Source organism: Xyrauchen texanus, chromosome 4 (genome assembly GCF_025860055.1).
Source record: "Xyrauchen texanus isolate HMW12.3.18 chromosome 4, RBS_HiC_50CHRs, whole genome shotgun sequence".
Taxonomy (NCBI): domain Eukaryota; kingdom Metazoa; phylum Chordata; class Actinopteri; order Cypriniformes; family Catostomidae; genus Xyrauchen; species Xyrauchen texanus.
The window spans coordinates 30,702,157-30,721,034 of record NC_068279.1 but is presented as its reverse complement, the minus strand read 5'-3'; the positions used below and the strand labels follow the sequence as shown (position 1 = coordinate 30,721,034).

At 41.6% G+C, this 18,878-nt stretch overlaps 1 protein-coding gene across 9 annotated transcripts in view; it reads left to right on the top strand.

Moving 5' to 3' along the window:
- The first annotated feature begins 1,260 nt into the window (after positions 1–1,260).
- LOC127642461 (ataxin-2-like) overlaps positions 1,261–18,878 on the top strand; it is a 32,548-nt gene continuing 14,930 nt past the window's right edge. For 5 of the 9 annotated variants that reach the window (XM_052125127.1, XM_052125113.1, XM_052125104.1 and 2 more), the window contains exons 1-9: positions 1,261–1,731; positions 11,441–11,474; positions 11,658–11,717; positions 11,849–11,920; positions 12,172–12,322; positions 14,144–14,158; positions 15,886–16,010; positions 16,668–16,759; positions 16,903–17,091. In XM_052125127.1, coding sequence (XP_051981087.1) covers positions 1,622–1,731; positions 11,441–11,474; positions 11,658–11,717; positions 11,849–11,920; positions 12,172–12,322; positions 14,144–14,158; positions 15,886–16,010; positions 16,668–16,759; positions 16,903–17,091 — 848 coding nt within the window. In that variant the 5' untranslated portion in view covers positions 1,261–1,621. Of the gene's footprint in view, positions 1,732–2,367; positions 2,696–11,440; positions 11,475–11,657; positions 11,718–11,848; positions 11,921–12,171; positions 12,323–14,143; positions 14,159–15,885; positions 16,011–16,667; positions 16,760–16,902; positions 17,092–18,878 lie in introns of those variants that run through there. The other 4 variants (XM_052125143.1, XM_052125135.1, XM_052125097.1 and 1 more) reach the window with 2 other exon arrangements.

The window sequence follows — 18,878 nt, the reverse complement described above, 5'->3', positions numbered from 1 at the left end:
CAAATGAAAGCAAAAAGCAAACTGTATTATTGAATTTTCTTCTAAATTGTCTTTGTGTTGAAACTTCCGTTTCAATGCCAATTTATCTTGCTGTCAATCTGAGCTAAACAATGGGGGCAATCATGCCGATCTTAAGTTATTATATGATTCTCTTTGTTCATCATTTAACAAGAAAGCCGCTAAAACTGCTCTGTTTCATTATAAGAGTTACCTCCTGATTTACCGAAGGTGACATTTTTTTAAGTTTCATATTATTTATTTCTATTTTTTTATACATTTATTGTATGTTTAATTTCTATTTAATTGAGATGTTTTGTGAATTAGTTTTTCTTTTTAGTAGACTATCTCTGTTTACTGTACCTTGTTTTGAAAATGTACTTTATTGCCTTGCTCTACCTCGAGTTTCCTGTTTTATTAAACAAATTGCTTGTGTGTGTGTGTGTGTGTGTGTGTGTGTGTGTGCGCGTGTATTTATCACTTTGTGGGGACCAAATGTCCCCATAAGGATAGTAAAACCCGAAATTTTTGACCTTGTGGGGACATTTTGTCGGTCCCCATGAGGAAAACAGCTTATAAATCATACTAAATTATGTTTTTTGAAAATGTAAAAATGCAGAAAGTTTTCTGTGAGGGTTAGGTTTAGGGGTAGGGTTAGGTTTAGGGGATAGAATATAAAGTTTGTACAGTATAAAAACCATTATGTCTATGGAAAGTCCCCACAAAACATGGAAACCAAACATGTGTGTGTGTGTGTGTGTGTGTGTGTGTGTGTGTGTGTGTGTGTGTGTGTGTGTGTGTGTGTGTGTGTTTTATGTATCCCTGTAATTTTCTGTTTAAAAAACACCATTCAAATTGGACTGGATTGACAGGACAAACTCATATTGTTTTTTATTTTTTATTTAATTGTTCTACAAGCTAAGAGAAGAACGTGCACATAACAAAACATCAAACACATGAAATTATAAAGTGCTTATTTACAACAGTCGCCTAGTGTCAAAGCACAACCGCTCAGAGGCATCATTCCATTTGCTGCAAATAGTGCGCTCTACTTAAGAGTAGCGTTCCGCTAAACTCGCTTTCATCTAATTTACACTATTAACTGGATAACAAATAACCTTCAAGGGATATTTATATGCACGACTGGTAATAGTTTCACTTTCAAAATAAATAAAAGCAACAAAAGGTGTACGCACATTCCTGGGATGTGTATATATCCTTCCGCCACGAATTGTGGCTTTCAGATTGTTTCTATCAGTCAGTGCAGAAGCACCGCGTGAATTGTGTACAGTACTGATGATGTCGCACTTAAAATCGCCAACAAAATAATAAGAACTACCAAGTTGGTATTTTTATAGACATCAAAAGCATATTGATCGCCCGCGCGTTGGTTTTAAAACAAGCTTTTTTGTCTCCGTGGAGAAGGAAATAAATCAGCAACGCTATCTGAAGTAGCAGCGTTAGTGGACTTGAATTACTGGAGGAGTCGCTTTACACGTTGGCTGTCACTAGATCGACTGACTGCCAGCTAACACGTCAAATACCATATTCCGCACTCGTCCGCGGTGGGTATCGTTTTTCAAAAGGTCTGAAAACTGCTCAAGTTGTATTTTATGGGCTCACCATGTCCATGAAGCCGCAGGCCGGTGGTAATCGCAAACCCGGCGGAAGCAACAGCGGAGCCGCTGCGGCCTCTGGCACCGGGGGAGCCGGCGGACGCCAGAACATTGGCAGGTGGGTGTCCAACCCGGGAAAAATATGAGGGGTTTAATTAACAAGACAGATGAGCATCTACTTACATGGGGGCGATTTGTGGATGTGACATGCCTGCACTTGTGTCGTATCTTGTTAATGCATGTTGTGAAGTTGCAGTGTGCGCGATTGAGCGCAAGGAGGCCGATTTAGGCCAAGTTCACAGGGCAGGGATTCACGCGTTTATGGCCGCAGGGAATTTTGGTGGCCATTGCAGTTGTGGGGGGAAAAACAGCTGAGAATGGACATTTTGTTACCTAAATATAAAAGAGGCCAGTAGTCTTGTGTGGCGAACACGTTGAGGATGAGATGTATGTCTGCCGGTGTAATATGACGCTTTCCGTCGTTTCGCCTATATTATGCGTTAGAAAATGAGAAATATTCATAGAAATTATTTGAGTCATGAAAATATAAGCGATGCACTTTAACTTAGCATTGCTAGCTTGTCATCTAACCAGCCAACAATAATTTGCTAATCAGTCGGTTTTATCCGCGTGACAGTTTATTACTTTGCTAGATGTCATTTAGGGGTTGCTGAAAATATAATAAAGAGAAGTCTTTTGCCGATGGCGAAATAAGTTTTACCCAGTTATATAATTTGCTTAGCATATTTGTGGCTTCATAGTCCTAATCTTTCTACCTCTGCGTTTTAAGGGGTGTCAGCTGATTGTTTAAACGTGTTGGGGGGCGTGAATCGACAATGTGGGAATCCATCATCCCACATGAGAAGTCACATGTCAGCTCACTGTGCCGCTATTGAGAAGGACAAAAGCGAGCCTTGCGACTAGTTCGCTTTTGTTAGGTTAACATGAAGACATCAGCTTTTATATCGTGTTTCCCGTTGCTGTTCTGCTAGAAAACGGGCATTTCACTGATGCAACTACTTGTCAGGCCCATGCATTTCAGATCAGAGGTAGCGCGCGCTCACGAGCACGGTAGTAGAGGGGTAAGTTAGGCAACTGTCTCAACCTTGACGTTTTCAAGCGGTTGCTTGTATGAGGACCGCACTTGAAACATGATATTTGTGTTAAGTATGTTGCTTTTAGAGCATGTGGCGCTACCATGTAATGAATGAGATTACGGTTCTTATTGTGATGTAGGCCTAAAGATACTTGGTCACTTTGATTCCGTCAGCTGAGTGGCAGAGGGGCCTTTGGCATGACATGGTCGCGCACTGCATGGGGGGAAATGTAATTCTTGTTTACACAGAACTGGGATTCACAACAAGAGCATTATGAACTAGGGCGTCGTGACTCGTGAGTGGTGCAGTGAAGCCATACACGGCATGTAATGCAGCATTTGATGTGTAGTCTTGCTGCTGAAAAAGAGCTGTTATTCTGTCATTTATTTTTGTTGACTGGAAGGACTTGCTCATTGATACGATTTAATCCTAAATGTGCTGGGCCTAGCCTTGAATTGTAGGCCTGCTGACTTTATATTGCTCTGGGCACCTTGCATCAATACAAGTGGAATTGTTGTGGGCCTCTGATATCTTTTCCAACTTTCATGCCAGTAACTAGGGCATAGCCAGGAGTTCTGGGCCCCTTGACTGAAATTTACTTAAATTTTTTAACATTGTGTGACCCTGCTTCCTCATGGTCATACATTTTATTTGTCTTCGCTATACCCTACTCATAATTTATTTTAATTTTATCTGACTGATCTCAGTTCAGGACACTCTGGTCTGTCATTAATGGGTTTAACTTTCAACACACTGAGTCATAGGGGCCTGGATAGCTCAGCAAATAAAGACGCTGATTACCACCCCTGGAGTCGCAAGTTCGAATCCAGGGTGTGCTGAGTGACTCCTAAGAAACCAAATTGGCCTGGTTGTTAGGGTGGGTAGAGTCACATTGGGGTATAACCTCCTCGTGGTTGCTATAATGTGGTTCGCTTTCGTTAAGGTGTGTGGTGCGTTGTGCATGAATGCCACGGAGAATAGAGCGAAGCCTCCACACGTGCTATATCTTTGCGGTAATGCGCTCAACAAGCCACGTGATAAGATGCGTGGATTGAAGTTGTCAGACGTGGAGGCATATGAGATTCGTCCTCTGCCACCCAGAGAGAGTCTCTAGTTTCATCCGATATGCTATTTTGAAAATGTCATCGATATATCGCAAAACGGCACACTGTTAAACACAGTGACCACAGATGAGGACTATAGGTCAGGGCTAGGTGATATGTAAAAAAAAATGGGGATATACAATTATATCATCCCCCCCTGTCGAGGGTCTGTGAATATATTAACTTATTATTGATATTTATCACAATATTCAATCACATTTGCACATTGCACATTTTTTTTAAATTCCAAAAAAAGAAGAGAAAACAAAGTCCTAAAGTCTAAATAGTCTTTACAAAACTGCGTTTGGGGCCCAGGTGTCTGAGAACTCTTCTATGAAAGTATTAAAATATTTTATAGATTTTATCAATTGAGTGCAGTTGGATATGAATGTTATAAGATGATCTGTTCATTTTGAATCATAATGCAGGTGTGTGTGTAAATACATATATTTATTTTTTTTTACATAAAAATTATATTCATATTTCTTTACATACTGATATCCAAGTATGGGGGCATAGAAGCCCTTGTGACTGAGGAATTATACTGTATGGGTGTTCAGGGGTATCTCCAGAGAGAAACATTTGAAAATGTAAAAGTCTGAATGGACCATTTTTCTAAAATGGGGAAAAGAGGAAGCGGGTTCGGACCGGGGCAGGGCATCAGTGAAGCGTGTTTCAGTGCTAGAGAAAATTTTCAAGAATACAGAGCAGAAAGATCAGATATAATGTAAACGGCAGTGTTGTGTTGTTGAGCTGCTCAATAGAGACGATGAGAGGTCGTAACCGTCGTCATGATATCTTGCAGTCAAGATGGATTCAATCTGGGGTCCGGATCCGGAACGCGGTGACCTGCGTAGCGGGGGCAATAGCAGCTTCATATATTCTGAGGCTGTGTTTCCACTGATGTGGAAGAAATCCTCACAAAGCCACTCCCAACGCTAGGGAACTGCTTGCCCCACGCTGCTGTCAATTTTACAGTCCACCTCGTGAGCTTGACGCTCGGTTTCCATAGGAAAGAATTGAAAGCACTCGCTCACACGCCAGAGGAAACATACGATATGAAAGTCAAACTGCTTGCGTTTTTAGCAACACGCATGTCTAGATGTAGAATCATCCCGTTTGGATGAAGAATCATCCCGTTGGCCTGCCTGAGGAGGTCTAGCCTCAACGGAATCGGCCATGGGGCAGATTGCATCATCTGCATCAGTTCTGGAAACCACGTCTGGTTTTTCCAGAGTGGGGCTACCAGGAGCACTGCACATTTCACTTCCCTGATCCGACTGATGACCTGAGGTAGCATCGCGATCGGGAGAAAAGCATACAAGGGGCGGCTCGGCCAGACTTGGGCGAGAGCGTCCGTGCTCTTTGAGAAGAAAAGGGGCAGTGCACATTTTCCCTGGAGGCTAAGAGGTCGACCTCTGCCTCACCAAAGGTTTGCCATAACCACTGAACCGTCAGGGGTGGAGAGACCATTCTCCTGGGAGAACCTTGTCTCTGGACAGCATGTCCGCTCCCTGGTTCAGGGCGCCTGGCACATGCGCTGCTCTCAGCGAGCGTAGGTGGTGCTGTGACCATAAGATGAGCTCCCTGGCCATAGAGTGCAGGGAGCTCGACCTGAGTCCACCCTGGCGATTTATATACTGAAACTACCCGTCATGTTGTCCGCTCAGACCAGGACGTGTTCGCTTTTCAGGTACGGAAGCAGGGCTCTGAGAGCCAAGGCGACCGCTTTCATTTCCAGCCAGTTTATATGTAGGCGCTTTTCCGGTTTGACCAAAAGCCGGAGACAGGCCTGCCCTCGTAAAGGGCCCCCATCCTATTTTGGAGGCATCTGTCGTGATCATTTTTCTCCGCAGTATTTACGCTCAGACTCACGCCGGTTTGATACCAGTTGACGGCTTTCCAGGGCGTCAGGGCTTTTATACAGCCGTGATTCGCTCTGATCAAAAAGTGGCCCGAGCGCCACGCGTGAGTGGGGACACGGCTCTTGAGCCAGCGCTGGAGAGGACGCATGTGCAACAATCCTAGCTGGAGTACAGCTGATGCCGAGGCCATGAGACCGAGCATTCTTTGAAATCGTTTGACGAGCGCCGCGCCCGTTCTGAATGATGTTGCAAGGCGTCGAATAGAGAGCGCCGCTGTGATGAGAGGCGCGCTGTCATCTGCACTGAGTCTAGCACTATTCCCAGAAAAGAGATATTCTGGCTGGGGATAGCACGCTCTTTGCAAAATTGATTCTCAGACCCAGGCATTCTAGATGGCTGATAATCCAAGATCTGTGCGTCGTTAACTGACCCTCTGATTGTGCTATGATTAGCCAGTCGTCGAGGTAATTCAGTATTCGCACTCCCGCTGTCTCAGGGGAAAGTGCCGCGTCCATACATTTCATGAATGTACGGGGGCCAATGATAGGCCGAATGGTAGTACTGTGTGCTGGTATGACTGTCCCTCGAAGCTGAATCTCAGAAAAGGCCTGTGATGAGGCGCTATCGAATGTGAAAGTAAGCGTCTTTCAAATCCACTGATAGAAACCAATCCCCGGGCTGAACTTGCACGAGGATATGTTTGGTTGTTAACATTCTGAACGAGCAAATCATTAAAGCTTTGTTCAGATGTCTGAGATCTAGGATGGGGCGGAGGCCACCGTCCTTTTTCGGACGAGAAAATAGCGGCTGTAAAAACCCGCCTCGGTCATAGAGGGAGGAACAGTTTCTATAGCGCCTTCTCTATCAGTTTGAGCACCTCGGTGCGTAGAACATGTGACACATCTTTCCTCACTTTCGTCTCGACCACCGCTGAAAAGCGGGGTGGTCTGCGAGCGAATTGAAGTGAGTAACCGTGTTTTATTATGTTCAAAACCCATTTCGGCATGTCGGGGATTTTTTCCCAGGCTTTTGCTCGCACAGATATGGGCTGAATGCTGGCTGGGGGCGTGTCGCAGTGACGTATGGGCCCCACCGGCAAATTGCCTTGTGCTAACACTGAGTTTACAGCTCTCAGAGGCGCAGGTGCGCGCTGAGCAGCCGTGTTGAGTGCCGAGTGCAGGGGTGCGTGTGAAATCACAGGCACGTGCGCTTTCTCCGTAATGCTCGCAGCATGAGCTGGAGAAATGTTTGAAAACTATATAGACAGTGTTTACGGGTGGGGGTGCATACATTGTAATAGGCACGCGCGCCACTTTCATAAAGCTTCCCGCTCTTAGCGGGGAGTTTCTTGGCTCGTGCGTCGCATCTATGATGCTCGTGGCATGAGCTAGAGAACTGTCTGGAACTGTATGGGCAGTGCTTATGGGTGGGGGTGCATATACTGTAGTAGGCACGCGCGCCACTTTCATAAAGCCTCCCGCTCACGGCGGGGTTTTTGGCCATGCATACAGTGTTTGTGTGTAGGGGTGCATGCATCACAGCAGGCACACTCGCTACCTTTATAGTATTTTCCGCATTTACTGGGGAAGTGTGTATAACTGTGGGAACAGTGCTTGTGTGTAGTGGTGCATACATGACAATAGGCACACAATCTACATTTATGGGGCGCCCAGCTCGAGCTGGGCAAGTATTTGGCACTGTTTGGACAGTATTGATATGTGGGAATGCGCACTTTAGTGTGGACACGTGACCCCCTTAGTGACACAGGCAGAAAATGTGATTTCTGTGTGTCGCCGTTAAAACGGCGTTTGATTGCAGGTGAGCGAGTTCTGTGACTGGCCCATTGACTGCTGTACAGACATTTCCAGCCGCCTGTAAGGGGACTGGGTAATGTTTTACACGTTTTGGAGACGGGAGGCGCTGCCCTGGCTCGCTGCTGCTGCTGAGGCGGTCTCTGGCGGCTCTGTGACGAGCTGGAGCGCTTGGGCAGGATGTGACGCATGGCCTGCGAATCCTTCCGAGCTTCAGTGAAGCGTTCAGTGAACTCTTTTACCGTTTTAGACAGGATACGGATGATCTCTGAGTCCATGCTGGTGCCCGTGCTCGTGTCCGCTAATGTCGATGGCGCGGGGTCGAAGGCCGAGCCCGGCCAGTCGTCGGATGCAGCATCAGTGGAAAGGCTGTCATCCTTTTCACCGTCGTCCCCTGACAAGCCGAACGAGACGAGGCCCACCGCTCTGTTGGAGGGGTGCTGGTCCGCCTGCGTTGAAATGGACTGGCGGCGGGGAGTTCTCGGGTAGTGGTGAAGCACGCGGGGACTGGCCCGGCGTGACGTCACCGAAGTCCGCGTGCTCTGGCGGCCTCCGTGAGTGGCGCTTTTTCTTGCGAGGCTCGAGCAGAGGGGACGGCAGCACGGTGGTAGCAGGCTCGTTCGCGGTGAAGGCGGCAAAGCGAGCGCGCAGCTCGGTGAGGCCCAAGGAGTCACATTCGGGGCATCCGCCTCGAGTGAGAGCAGCTTCTGCGTGGTCAGGTCCCAGGCAGCGAGTGCAAATGATGTGACGATCCCCGTCAGGAAGAGGGCCTCTGCACGTGGCGCAGGCTGAAGGCATTTGCAACAACGCCTTGAAAAATTACTCTTTTACTCAATCAAAAAGCGTCGCAGAGGCGAGCGCTTGCAGTAAAAGGATATAGCGATGCGCGCCGGATGGCGTAGCAGAAGGCTTCGAAGGCGGCTGAAGGCGCCGGCGTCCTCTTAGCGGTCCTGCTGTAGGCTTTTCGACGGCGGGCGAAAGACTCAAACAATCCGGAGGATCCAGCGAAGAGAAGGTCTTTGCTGAAGGAGATTAAATCTAAAGAACTCTCATGACGGAGCGCCTAATATATAGCCCTAAGCCATGCCCATCTTGGCGGGCTCTGAGCGCGCGCCCATTGGTCGCGCGTTCAGAGTCGCCCCATCATTGGTTCGAGCAAGTTGCTGCAGCACAGCCAATGATCGAGCTGCCTCGCTCATTGCTGTCTGCTGTGCAGCTGCAATGCGTTTTACATAAAGACTTCAATATTTCTCGAGAAACGGAGTTTTCCCATAGCGTTAGCTACTTACGCAATAGGAGAGACCTCTCGATAGGGAAGTGTGGTTCACTCAATCCACTAAAACTGTTGTTGTTGCTGTTGTTATTTTTTTTTAAATGACTAACTGGTATTTCCAAATCCTCTTTCTAAAAAGTTCTACTTATCACTGGTACCTCTTGTCCAGTGTGTGGATAATTTTCTGAAATCCCACTTTGCTAAAGGTGCATCATGACTCTTTATATCTCTGTGAAGACTTGTAATATGGTGTGACACTCGCAAACATCTGTAATTGTGCTTTGTTTACTGTGCTTTATAATGTAGTTTTAGTCAATGAAAACGGTTGACATTTTAATTCACATTTTTGTAATATTTATTCATATTGATATTTTAGCCACTGAACACTGTAAACATTTTAGCCATAAGCGTATTATTGATAAGCATTTGCCAATCTTGTCTATCCAAAACATATATATATATATATATACACACACACACACACACACACACACACACACACACACATATTTTATTGTTGTTGTAATTTTAGTGTTATTTTTCACATACGATTGATCTTATCATGATGATCTCATCAATGATGCTACACGTTGCAAGCAGCAGACAGCGGGGGAGTGCGCATGACCCGGCAGAACTTTATATCTCTCCCGGTCTCGACTCCCGCTCAGATTTTGTCTCTTCCGCCACTGGTTGAAGCGGCTCTGACCGCACCGGAGTTTGTGTTTATTTACCTGGCACGCTCCCGTATTATATGAACTTTAATTAAGGATGAAATAAAGATATATCGCCAAACTATGATTTGTGTTATTTTTTCTGACCACCAGTTCAGTGTCGGTCTGCTGTGCATCCATTTTCACCTAATTTCCACGCTGAACACCGGAAACTCACACGAACACACATGCCACTCCCTAAACTGAGACCGACTGGTCATCTTTTTATTAGCGGTGTAGAAAATGGGCTGTCACGTCCACACATGCACTTATTTATTTTATATAATTGCAGCATTTTGCCGTCATTTAATTGCACAGGCTGGCATCGCGATTGCGATATGATTTATCGTGCAGCACTAGTTGGCAGTGATTGGACGATGCTGGCCATTACTTTGAATCAGTATATATAATTTCTGATTGGTAAAATGCTTCAGTACGGACTATCACATGTTTGTTTGACTGTGCAAAGAGGGAACATTGACATTTTGTTGCCAAAGTAGATCCAAAAACACTGTAACATAAAAGTCAAATAACTTTTATTTGTATATATGTGCAGCTTTACAGAAAATCAGCTGTAAGTCACTCAGCAGTGTATGTGTGTTGCTGTCAACCCTTTAGACCCGCTTTCTATTTAATAGTGTATATTAAAAATTGTATTTAGTTTAAGGCTACAACTTGTAGTATAATGTATTTTTAAATGATAAAACCTTATGTCTGCTTATGCTAAATAATTAAAATAATATTTTGTTTTTATCATCTAAATTTTTTTATTATTTTGTTTTCTTATGAGCTGTAATTAATACAAAAACACAATAGACTACAATTACATTCTTATTCTTCATGATGTCCAACAACAGTGTACCATCACTTTATTTCAGCATGAGCAGTGCAGCAAAAAATAGACTTGACACCGAAACTCCTGCTGCTCTGCTGCATTTGCTTCTGATGTAAATACACTCATTTGCTAATATATACTGTACATTGAAACAATTACACACTCTTTCTGTCCTGCTTCAGCATGCAGTGTAAAACAGGTGTTACACTGCTCTCCAAAACATGAACTAGCTACTTTTAGATGAGCATATTTTATTGCGTCTTATTCAGTCAAATGCATTTATGCAAATTGCTTAGCTGATGGGTGCGGTCAAAACTACAGACAATGCAAAACTACTTTGTGTTGAGTTCTATGTACAGATGTGTGTCAGTGTTCTCAATCATCAAATCACTCTGTTCTCCATTTACTAATGATTATCATGAAGTATCGGACTCCTCAAAAATTCACAATTTGTGCCAAGGAAAAGCTAATTCCCCCTCATTGAATTGGAGCATAATAGCGAAAAAGGAAGAACAGACATTGCTCTTTTTTTTAGTTTTGCATTTATGTGAAAAGTTCTTCATTGCTACATTGCCATTGTTGTCATATGTGGGTTGATGTTGTCAAAGATACAGACTTTATCAGATCTAAATGTTCTTCCTCAGTTTTCATAAAAAATAACCCTACATTGTATGTTTTTATTTTCAAAGTAAAGTTAATCAAAACTAAAAAACGTGTTAGTTCAGGGTGTGAGGTCATGTTATTTATTCAGCCAGATCTTAAAATTGTCAACTGCAGTAGCCACCGTTCAACCTGAAGAGGGCAGCACTCAGACGTTTTTACACCATATATTGTAGAATTAAAACACTTTATACACAAATGTCAAAAAAATTACTTGAATCAATGACCAGTACTAATAAAGCCCCATGCTTACAGATCATTAACTAAAAAAAGTTGGTTTAGGGTTTAGTTACCCTTTAAGCTCTGATAGAAAGTATGTAACTTATATTTTGGCTTGGTTGACAAATCCTACGTGCATATTGCATGCCATTTGCTTTTGTTGTTGATTTTTTTTAAGATGACATTTCCTTGTCTGTGTGCATTTGGTTTGACATTTTCTGTTATTATCAAGCTGTTTCCTCTCTTCCCTACAGAGGACGCAACAATGCCAAAGGGCCCTCCATGGCAGTGAGTTAAACACGTCTCTTTCAATGTCCTTTATTCAAAATAATAACAGTGACGCTTTTTGCATCAAGCCTCATTTCAAATTTAGTTCATTTGTATCTCCAAAAATGCCTTGGTTTAAATGGAGGCTTGTTGTTAAGATAACTCTTTTTCAACCAAAAATAGTGTTATTAATTTTTCTTTAAGGAGGCCTTTAGTGGCGTTTATGCAAACATGAGGATGGTTCATGTTTTGACCTCGGTTGTGGTAAGTCAAAATTAGCAAGACTGAAGATATAAAATGCTAATTAGTTTTCAATTATTTACATGGATATGTAAGAAATTACTGGCTGTTCTGACTCTTGTGTATTTCTGTTCTTGTGTTGCTCCCCTCAACAGGGAACCAAATGTGAACTTAAGGTCAAAAACAGCCTGATCTATGAAGGAGTTTTTAAAACATATGGCCCAGAGGTGAGGAGAACACTTTTTGTGGCTCTAATCTCATGCATTTAAATCATCATTTTGCAGCTAGTAAAAATATGAAAAAGTGAAGAGGTCAAATGTTGATGAAGCCACATAGATTAAATAGTCTAACAAACAAACTGCATTTCTGAAAAAGAGTCGATTGAATCCCACTTTATTCAGTGAAACTTGAATTTCACACAGTTTCACATTTACCATCAATTTGATGTAGACTTAAAAGGAAATATCTTCATTTGCAGTGTGAAATTGTCCTGGATGCAGCACACAAGAAAGGTCTAGAGCCTTGCATGGGCCCACGCCGTGAGGATATTGTGGAGAGCATCATCTTCAAATCCTCAGATGTAGTGGTGGTGCATTTTAAAGATGTGGACCCCAACTATGCCAAGAAAGGTGAGACCTGCACTATTCTCTTTTATCACAGGAATGCCTTTCCCTTCTGTTTAGTGGTTAATTGGGATGTTTTAGGTGTGAAAATGTAGTAAGTTTAAAATACATTTCAGACATTTAAATGAATGAAGTGTGTCTTGCTGGCATAATGCAGTTCATATGAAATAAGTCAAGTATTAAAATAGTTGAACAGACCAGTTTACTATCATCAAGGCAAAATAGATTTCCTCAAAGGCTTGTATTTGTTGCTAGGCATAAAGAGGATTGTGTGCTTTGAAATGAAAATGCTTTAAACTTTGTCATTGCAAGGGCATCAACCTTCAGAAAAGATATATTTTTTCTCAGACTGAGAAGTCAAAATGTTATTTATTACAGAGAACAAAGCCATCTAATGTGTATCGATGCAGAATGTGTTATGCATTATCCTTGCACTTGGTGAATATTTAAGCCCTGATAGAGAGGGGTCTGATGTGAAATGGTTGCATTCAGAAACATTTTATTTCCAAACATTATTTGCTCCTTGAGCAAGCATTTTACAGGCACCATGTATTGTATTAGCATGTGGATAAGAACTTTACAAAGAACAGTATGAATGTGCTTGTGCAACTGATATTTATTTCCTCTATCACAGCCCGTATAATATTAAGTTAATATCGAGTAAGCGTTTCAGGTAAAAAAAAAAAAATAATTATTATAGTTAGTTTGTTTATTTTTTCAATGTATAATGTTCATACATTTGTCTCCATCAACAAAAATCGTCCCAAAAGAAGGCAAATCAAACACTTGTTATTAAATATCTATAATCCTACTACATGCTGCATTCAGGAATGGAGAAATAATTAATATTATAAAGACATATTCTTGTTTGATAGCTTTGCAATCTGTGACAGTTATGTCCCAGTGATGTCACAAAGAATAACCTTGCCTTAAAGGAATAGTTCACCCAAAAAAATGAAAATTCTCCCATCATTTACTCACCCTTATGCCATCCTAGATGTGTGACTTTCTTTCTTCAGCACACAAATTAGGATTTTTAGAAGATCCATACAATCCAAAAGTGAATGGGTGCCAAAAAGTCAGCATAAAAGTAATTCATATGACTCCAGTGGTAAAACCAATGTATCCAGAAGTGATATGATAGGTGTGGGTGAGAAACAGATCAATATTTAAGTAAATTTTTGCTATAAATTCTCATCCCTGCTAAGTCAGTCTCCACTTTCATCTTTCACATACTAATGTTTTTAGTGATTCACTTTCTTTGTGCATATGCCCCTACTAGGCAGGGAGTTGATTTTATTGCAAAAACTTCAATATTGATCTGTTTCTCACCCACATGTATCGTTTCACTTCAGAAGATATGGATTAAACCACTGTAGTCGTATGGATTACTCTTATGCTGACTTTGTGATTTTTGGAGTGTCAAAATCTTGGCACCCATTCACTTGTATTGTTTGGACCAAAAGAGCTGAAATGTTCTTGTAAAAATCGTAATTTGTGTTCTGCAGAAGAAAGTAAGTCACACACATCTGAGATGGCATGAGGGTGAGTAAATGATGAGAGAATATTCTTGGGTGAACTATTCCTTTAATGCATGAAATAAATTCTGTTTGTCTTTTTGGTGAGAAATATATTTGCATGTTACATGCACTTTAAATATAATGCATTATAAAGTGTTATAAAACAAATCTAGCCTCTGGCAGCCTGTCTTTGTCCTTGTAAGTTCAGAGACAAACTGGATTAGTTGTATCTGGTCAATGACTGTTTTCAAACTGACCCTCCAAACTGACTTCTTTAATCTGTCTTTTTCTTTTCAAATGGATGTAGTCTCATCAGATGCAGGTAATGCAATTTTTTCCCTCCACAGTTCATTTTGTGCTAAATCTTTTCAGTTGCTTGTGTGGCATTCTTTGAGTAGGTGAATATTACAGTAACAACTGATTTTATTTTTATATATATCATAGCAAGCTGTATGAATATTTGATGCATGCAGCAGGCCTTTTAGATGGCATATTGCACAGTCCAAGTTTATTATCATCATTATTATTATTTTAATAAAAAGTCTGGGTTATACTTCACCCCAGTCATTATGAGAAAACAATGTTTTGACTATGGCTACTAAGTTTAAGATTTTGTGCACCAAAGAATACAGGGTGCTGAGTGCCAGGAGAGCTTGGCACAGATTCAGATATGATCAGCCAGTATATGTGTTGATAAAGACTCAAACTTAAAATGTCATCCATTTCACCTTAGCAAATGTCAAACTGCTCAACCTACTCAAAGTTGGCTGCAAGAAGCTACTATAACATTGTAATTGTCTTTACGTGAACCTGATGATGTTATTTTAGAGGCCTTTTGCATTTTAGGAGCACATTGTTTCATTTTAGTTAATTTTGATGTGATAAGTTGTAGCAAGATCATAATTCAAGTTTTTATTAATTTATTTTATATTTTGCATGATTATGGTGGAAAAGGGTTCTCTCTGAAATGCATGGGTTACTGTTGTGGAATGAAAAAACATCAACAAAATATTTTTTTATTAGTTCACCCAAAAATAGAAATTCCATCCCAGATGTGTGTCTTCTGCAGAACACAAATTAAGATTTTTAGAAGAATATTTCAGATCTGTAGGTCCATATAATGCAAGTGAATTGTGGCCAGAACCTTAAAGCTCCAAAAAGCACATTAAGGCAGCATAAAAGTAAGATTAGTAGAAGTAATTTTTTACTATAACCAGAAGGTGGCAATATGCAAGAAAAATGTGAATCGCCAAAAACCAAAAGAAGAACGTGAAAGTGGACATTTATAGTTAAAAAGTACTTGAGAATTGATAAATCATCTTGACATATAAGACAAGGATTGAACTGCTGGAGTTGTATTGATTTTATTTTATGATGCATTTACATGCTTTTTGGAGCTTTAAAGTTTTAGTCACCATTCACTTACACATACAGAGCTGAAATATTCTTCAAAAAAAATCTTAATTTGTGTTCAGCAGAAGAAAGTAAGTCATCTGGGATGGTATGAGGGTGAGTAAATGATTGTGAGAGAATTTTCATTTTTGGTTGAACTATTCCTTTAACATTTGGCTTAACCCATTGAAGGTCATGTTCTCGAGAATGTCACTCTCATTAGTGTTTCTATGTTGATTTTTATGATTGGGTTTAATAAACTGTTGGCTATAATATGACACTGGGAATAACATGAAAATGTTTAGTTTCCTGTCTGTCTTGTTAATAATTTCCCATTGGTTCTCTGGTTATAGCCACAGGAGCTTCAATCTTAAATAATAAACTGAACAAGATGTCAGGAAAAAAAATGCAGCTCCTTCCTGTTTTCTGAGTACATGGCCTTTTAAAAGTGTGTATTCTAAGCCCAAATACAAGATTGCTATCATATGCCTAGATTTGAGATGCTCGCCCCTGCCCTCCATTTGTGCCCATTTAGAAATCAATGCCTCTCTTCCACTTCAATGTGTATGCATCGTGTTTGTCCCTTCTGTAAGCATTTGTTTGGTTTTGCATCAAGATGAACAGCATGTAAAACAAATCATGTTGTTTGTGTGGTAGACAACTTTACAGACAGTGCGGTCAGTGCTCGTCTGAACGGAGAGCACAAAGAGAAAGATCTGGAGCCCTGGGATGGAGGAGAGCTGCACGTCTCGGGCAGTCTGGAATCTCTCGACACAGACCTGGTGAGATGATAATCGGATGAGGTCATCATGTAACTGATTGCAGTTTGATTCATCTTATGATAATATTTCAAATTATACTAAGCAGTGAAAACATTCGGATGTTTAAAGCAATGCGCCACTCAAGGCTGTGGTTATAGCGATTTTACCACAGTTATGGGATGATGCTCGGCACGACGAGAAGTTTACTGCTTTTACAAAATGGCAGTGGCAACAGGTTGGAAACGTGACCTGGTGGGTAGTGCACATAGTCCAGCATGTGCTTTGATGCTTATGTGCTGGTGTGCCAAATTTGAATAGGTTTGCGTCATTTCCCGATTCCACCTTGTTGTTCCCTGTCGCCTTTCCACTGTTCTGTCAAAATATCTGTAAATAAAATGGCTCCAGCAGTAATATAATAAAAATGCATCACCCAATTAATTTACTGTTAATAATATACAGTTCTTCTGCCAGGTAGTATAATACATTAGTTTGGCTGTTGGCTGTTTACAGCTACCAAACAACTTGGAAAAGTAATACAAATATAGAGTTCAATTGATGTGAAGTCACAGTTGTGCATATATTAGCTATTTTACAGCGGCTTTGAATGTGGCCAGTCATATTTCAGAGCTGGAACTATTTGGAATATAAAATAGTATTTTAATCTCCCTCTCTTTTCAGTCAAATGGTTGGGATCCTGATGAGATGTTTAAATACAATGAGGAAACGTATGGTGTGAAGTCCACCTATGACAGCAGCTTATCATCCTACACGTAAGTCCTCTCCACTGAAGGTCACCTGTGCTTTTAAAGTCCTCCTGATGTATATCAGTTTATCGCTAAAACTAAATGCTAACTATGTGCTGTCTTTCCGACTTGATCTGTTTATTTTTATTCTGTGTCTATAAATATCCCAGGGTCCCCTTGGAGCGAGATAGCTCTGAGGAGTTCCTCAAGCGTGAGGCTCGTGCAGCACAGCTGGCAGATGAGATCGAAGCCAGTGCCACCTACAAAGCCCGCGTGGCACTGGAGAATGATGACCGCTCCGAGGAAGAGAAATACACTGCTGTGGTTCGTGGAGAGAGAGAACTTCACAGCCTCAACAGGTCAAGCCTAAATAACAAAGTGCCACTGTTGTCTTATATCAAATAATTTACGCTAGACGCAGTAAATTATCACTATTACGATAAGAAAAGATGGATAATGAACTGAGAGGCCCATGGGCTGGTACACCATGGAGGCCACCCATCAGTGGCGGACTGGGAACCGAAATCGGCCCTGGAGATTATTTATTTTGGGGGAGGGCAGGGGCAATGTGTTTTGTTGTCCCCTTCGGCATATCTCGGCACCGTTTCGCAGTCCCTTTCATCGTTTCGCGGCTGGCTCAGCGGAAAGTCACAGTTCTCCCGATGGCGATTCCGCCACTGCCCACCATGACGTGACTACATTCACCTTTATGCGCTACAGGATGCTTGTCAGATTTGGTTGGATTTTTCAATTTGATGTAAAAAAATAAAATAAATTGGAACAATGTCTTACATGGCTTATTATATGTACTTTTTAATTATGAACCAATCAAAAATCATGCATTATTAATAGGGATATGCACGGTGCCTGTATTCAAATACCAAAATCACTATTCGGTTATTCTGCACTTGTTTAGAGGTCTTCAACCCAATCTGAGTCTGACAAACCTACAGGTTTTGGGCAAGGTTCGGGTCCGTTTTTCAAAGTAGGATAAAGGGCGAGTTACGGACTGTTCACATGTGCGTCAAGGCCATGCAAACACGCACTGGATGGATGTCTTCGATCGTTGTGCCACAACTCACTTTTTTCAGCGTACCACACAGACAATGTGTTGTTTAAAAGAACTTTAATATTTATAAACGCATCTCAAGACACCTGCGTTCTGTTTTATAATTCGATGTGCAGGACCGTCACATTTTTTAGAGACTGATAACTTAAAAAGTACTTAAATATTTATTAACGCATCTCGAGACACCTGTGTTCTGTTTCACCATTTATTGCGCTGCATTAAGCTTTTTCAGCACCTGTGAGTTGCAGATTCCCTGAGGTCGCACTCGAGTGCCTGTGCTCGCACTGCTGTTGTCCAGCACGCATTCCGTTATACAAATGGTATTTCGCATAAGGCTGACAATTATGTGGATTTATAATCGAAATCTCAAAATAAATAAATAATTGATTTAGAGCTCGGGCCCTTTGGGTTTAGAGGCCCCTGGGCAACAGCCCAATCTGCCCGGTGGTTAATCCATCCTTGATGATAAGCTATTTCTGCATTTTGGATATCCGAAAAGATTGCCATAATAAATTCTGGTTGCAGACCTACAACCTAGCGAATCGGTGTATTTTAAGTGGCCAGTTAATCAACCTGTTGTTGTTCAACAGTTACAGTTTGCCTTTTCAAGTTTTTAGAAGGTATTACTGTATGACAACTGTGTTCAGTACCACTCAGATACCGACAGGTCCATAAATATTGAGACATCGACACAATTCTAATCTTTTTGGCTCTATACACCACCACAATGGATTTGAAATGGAACGAACAAGATGTGCTTTAACTGCAGACTTTCAGCTTTAATTTGAGGGTATTTACATCCAAATCAGGTGAACGGTGTAGGAATTACAACAGTTTGTATATGTGCCTCCCACTTTTTAAGGGACCAAAAGTAATGGGGACAATTGGCTGCTCAGCTGTTCCATGGCCAGGTGTGTGTTATTCCCTCATTATCCCATTTACAAGGAGCAGATAAAAGGTCCAGAGTTCATTTCAAGTGTGCTATTTGCATTTGGAATCTGTTGCTGTCAACTCTCAATATGAGATCCAAAGAGTTGTCACTATCAGTGAAGCAAGCCGTCATTAGGCTGAAAAATC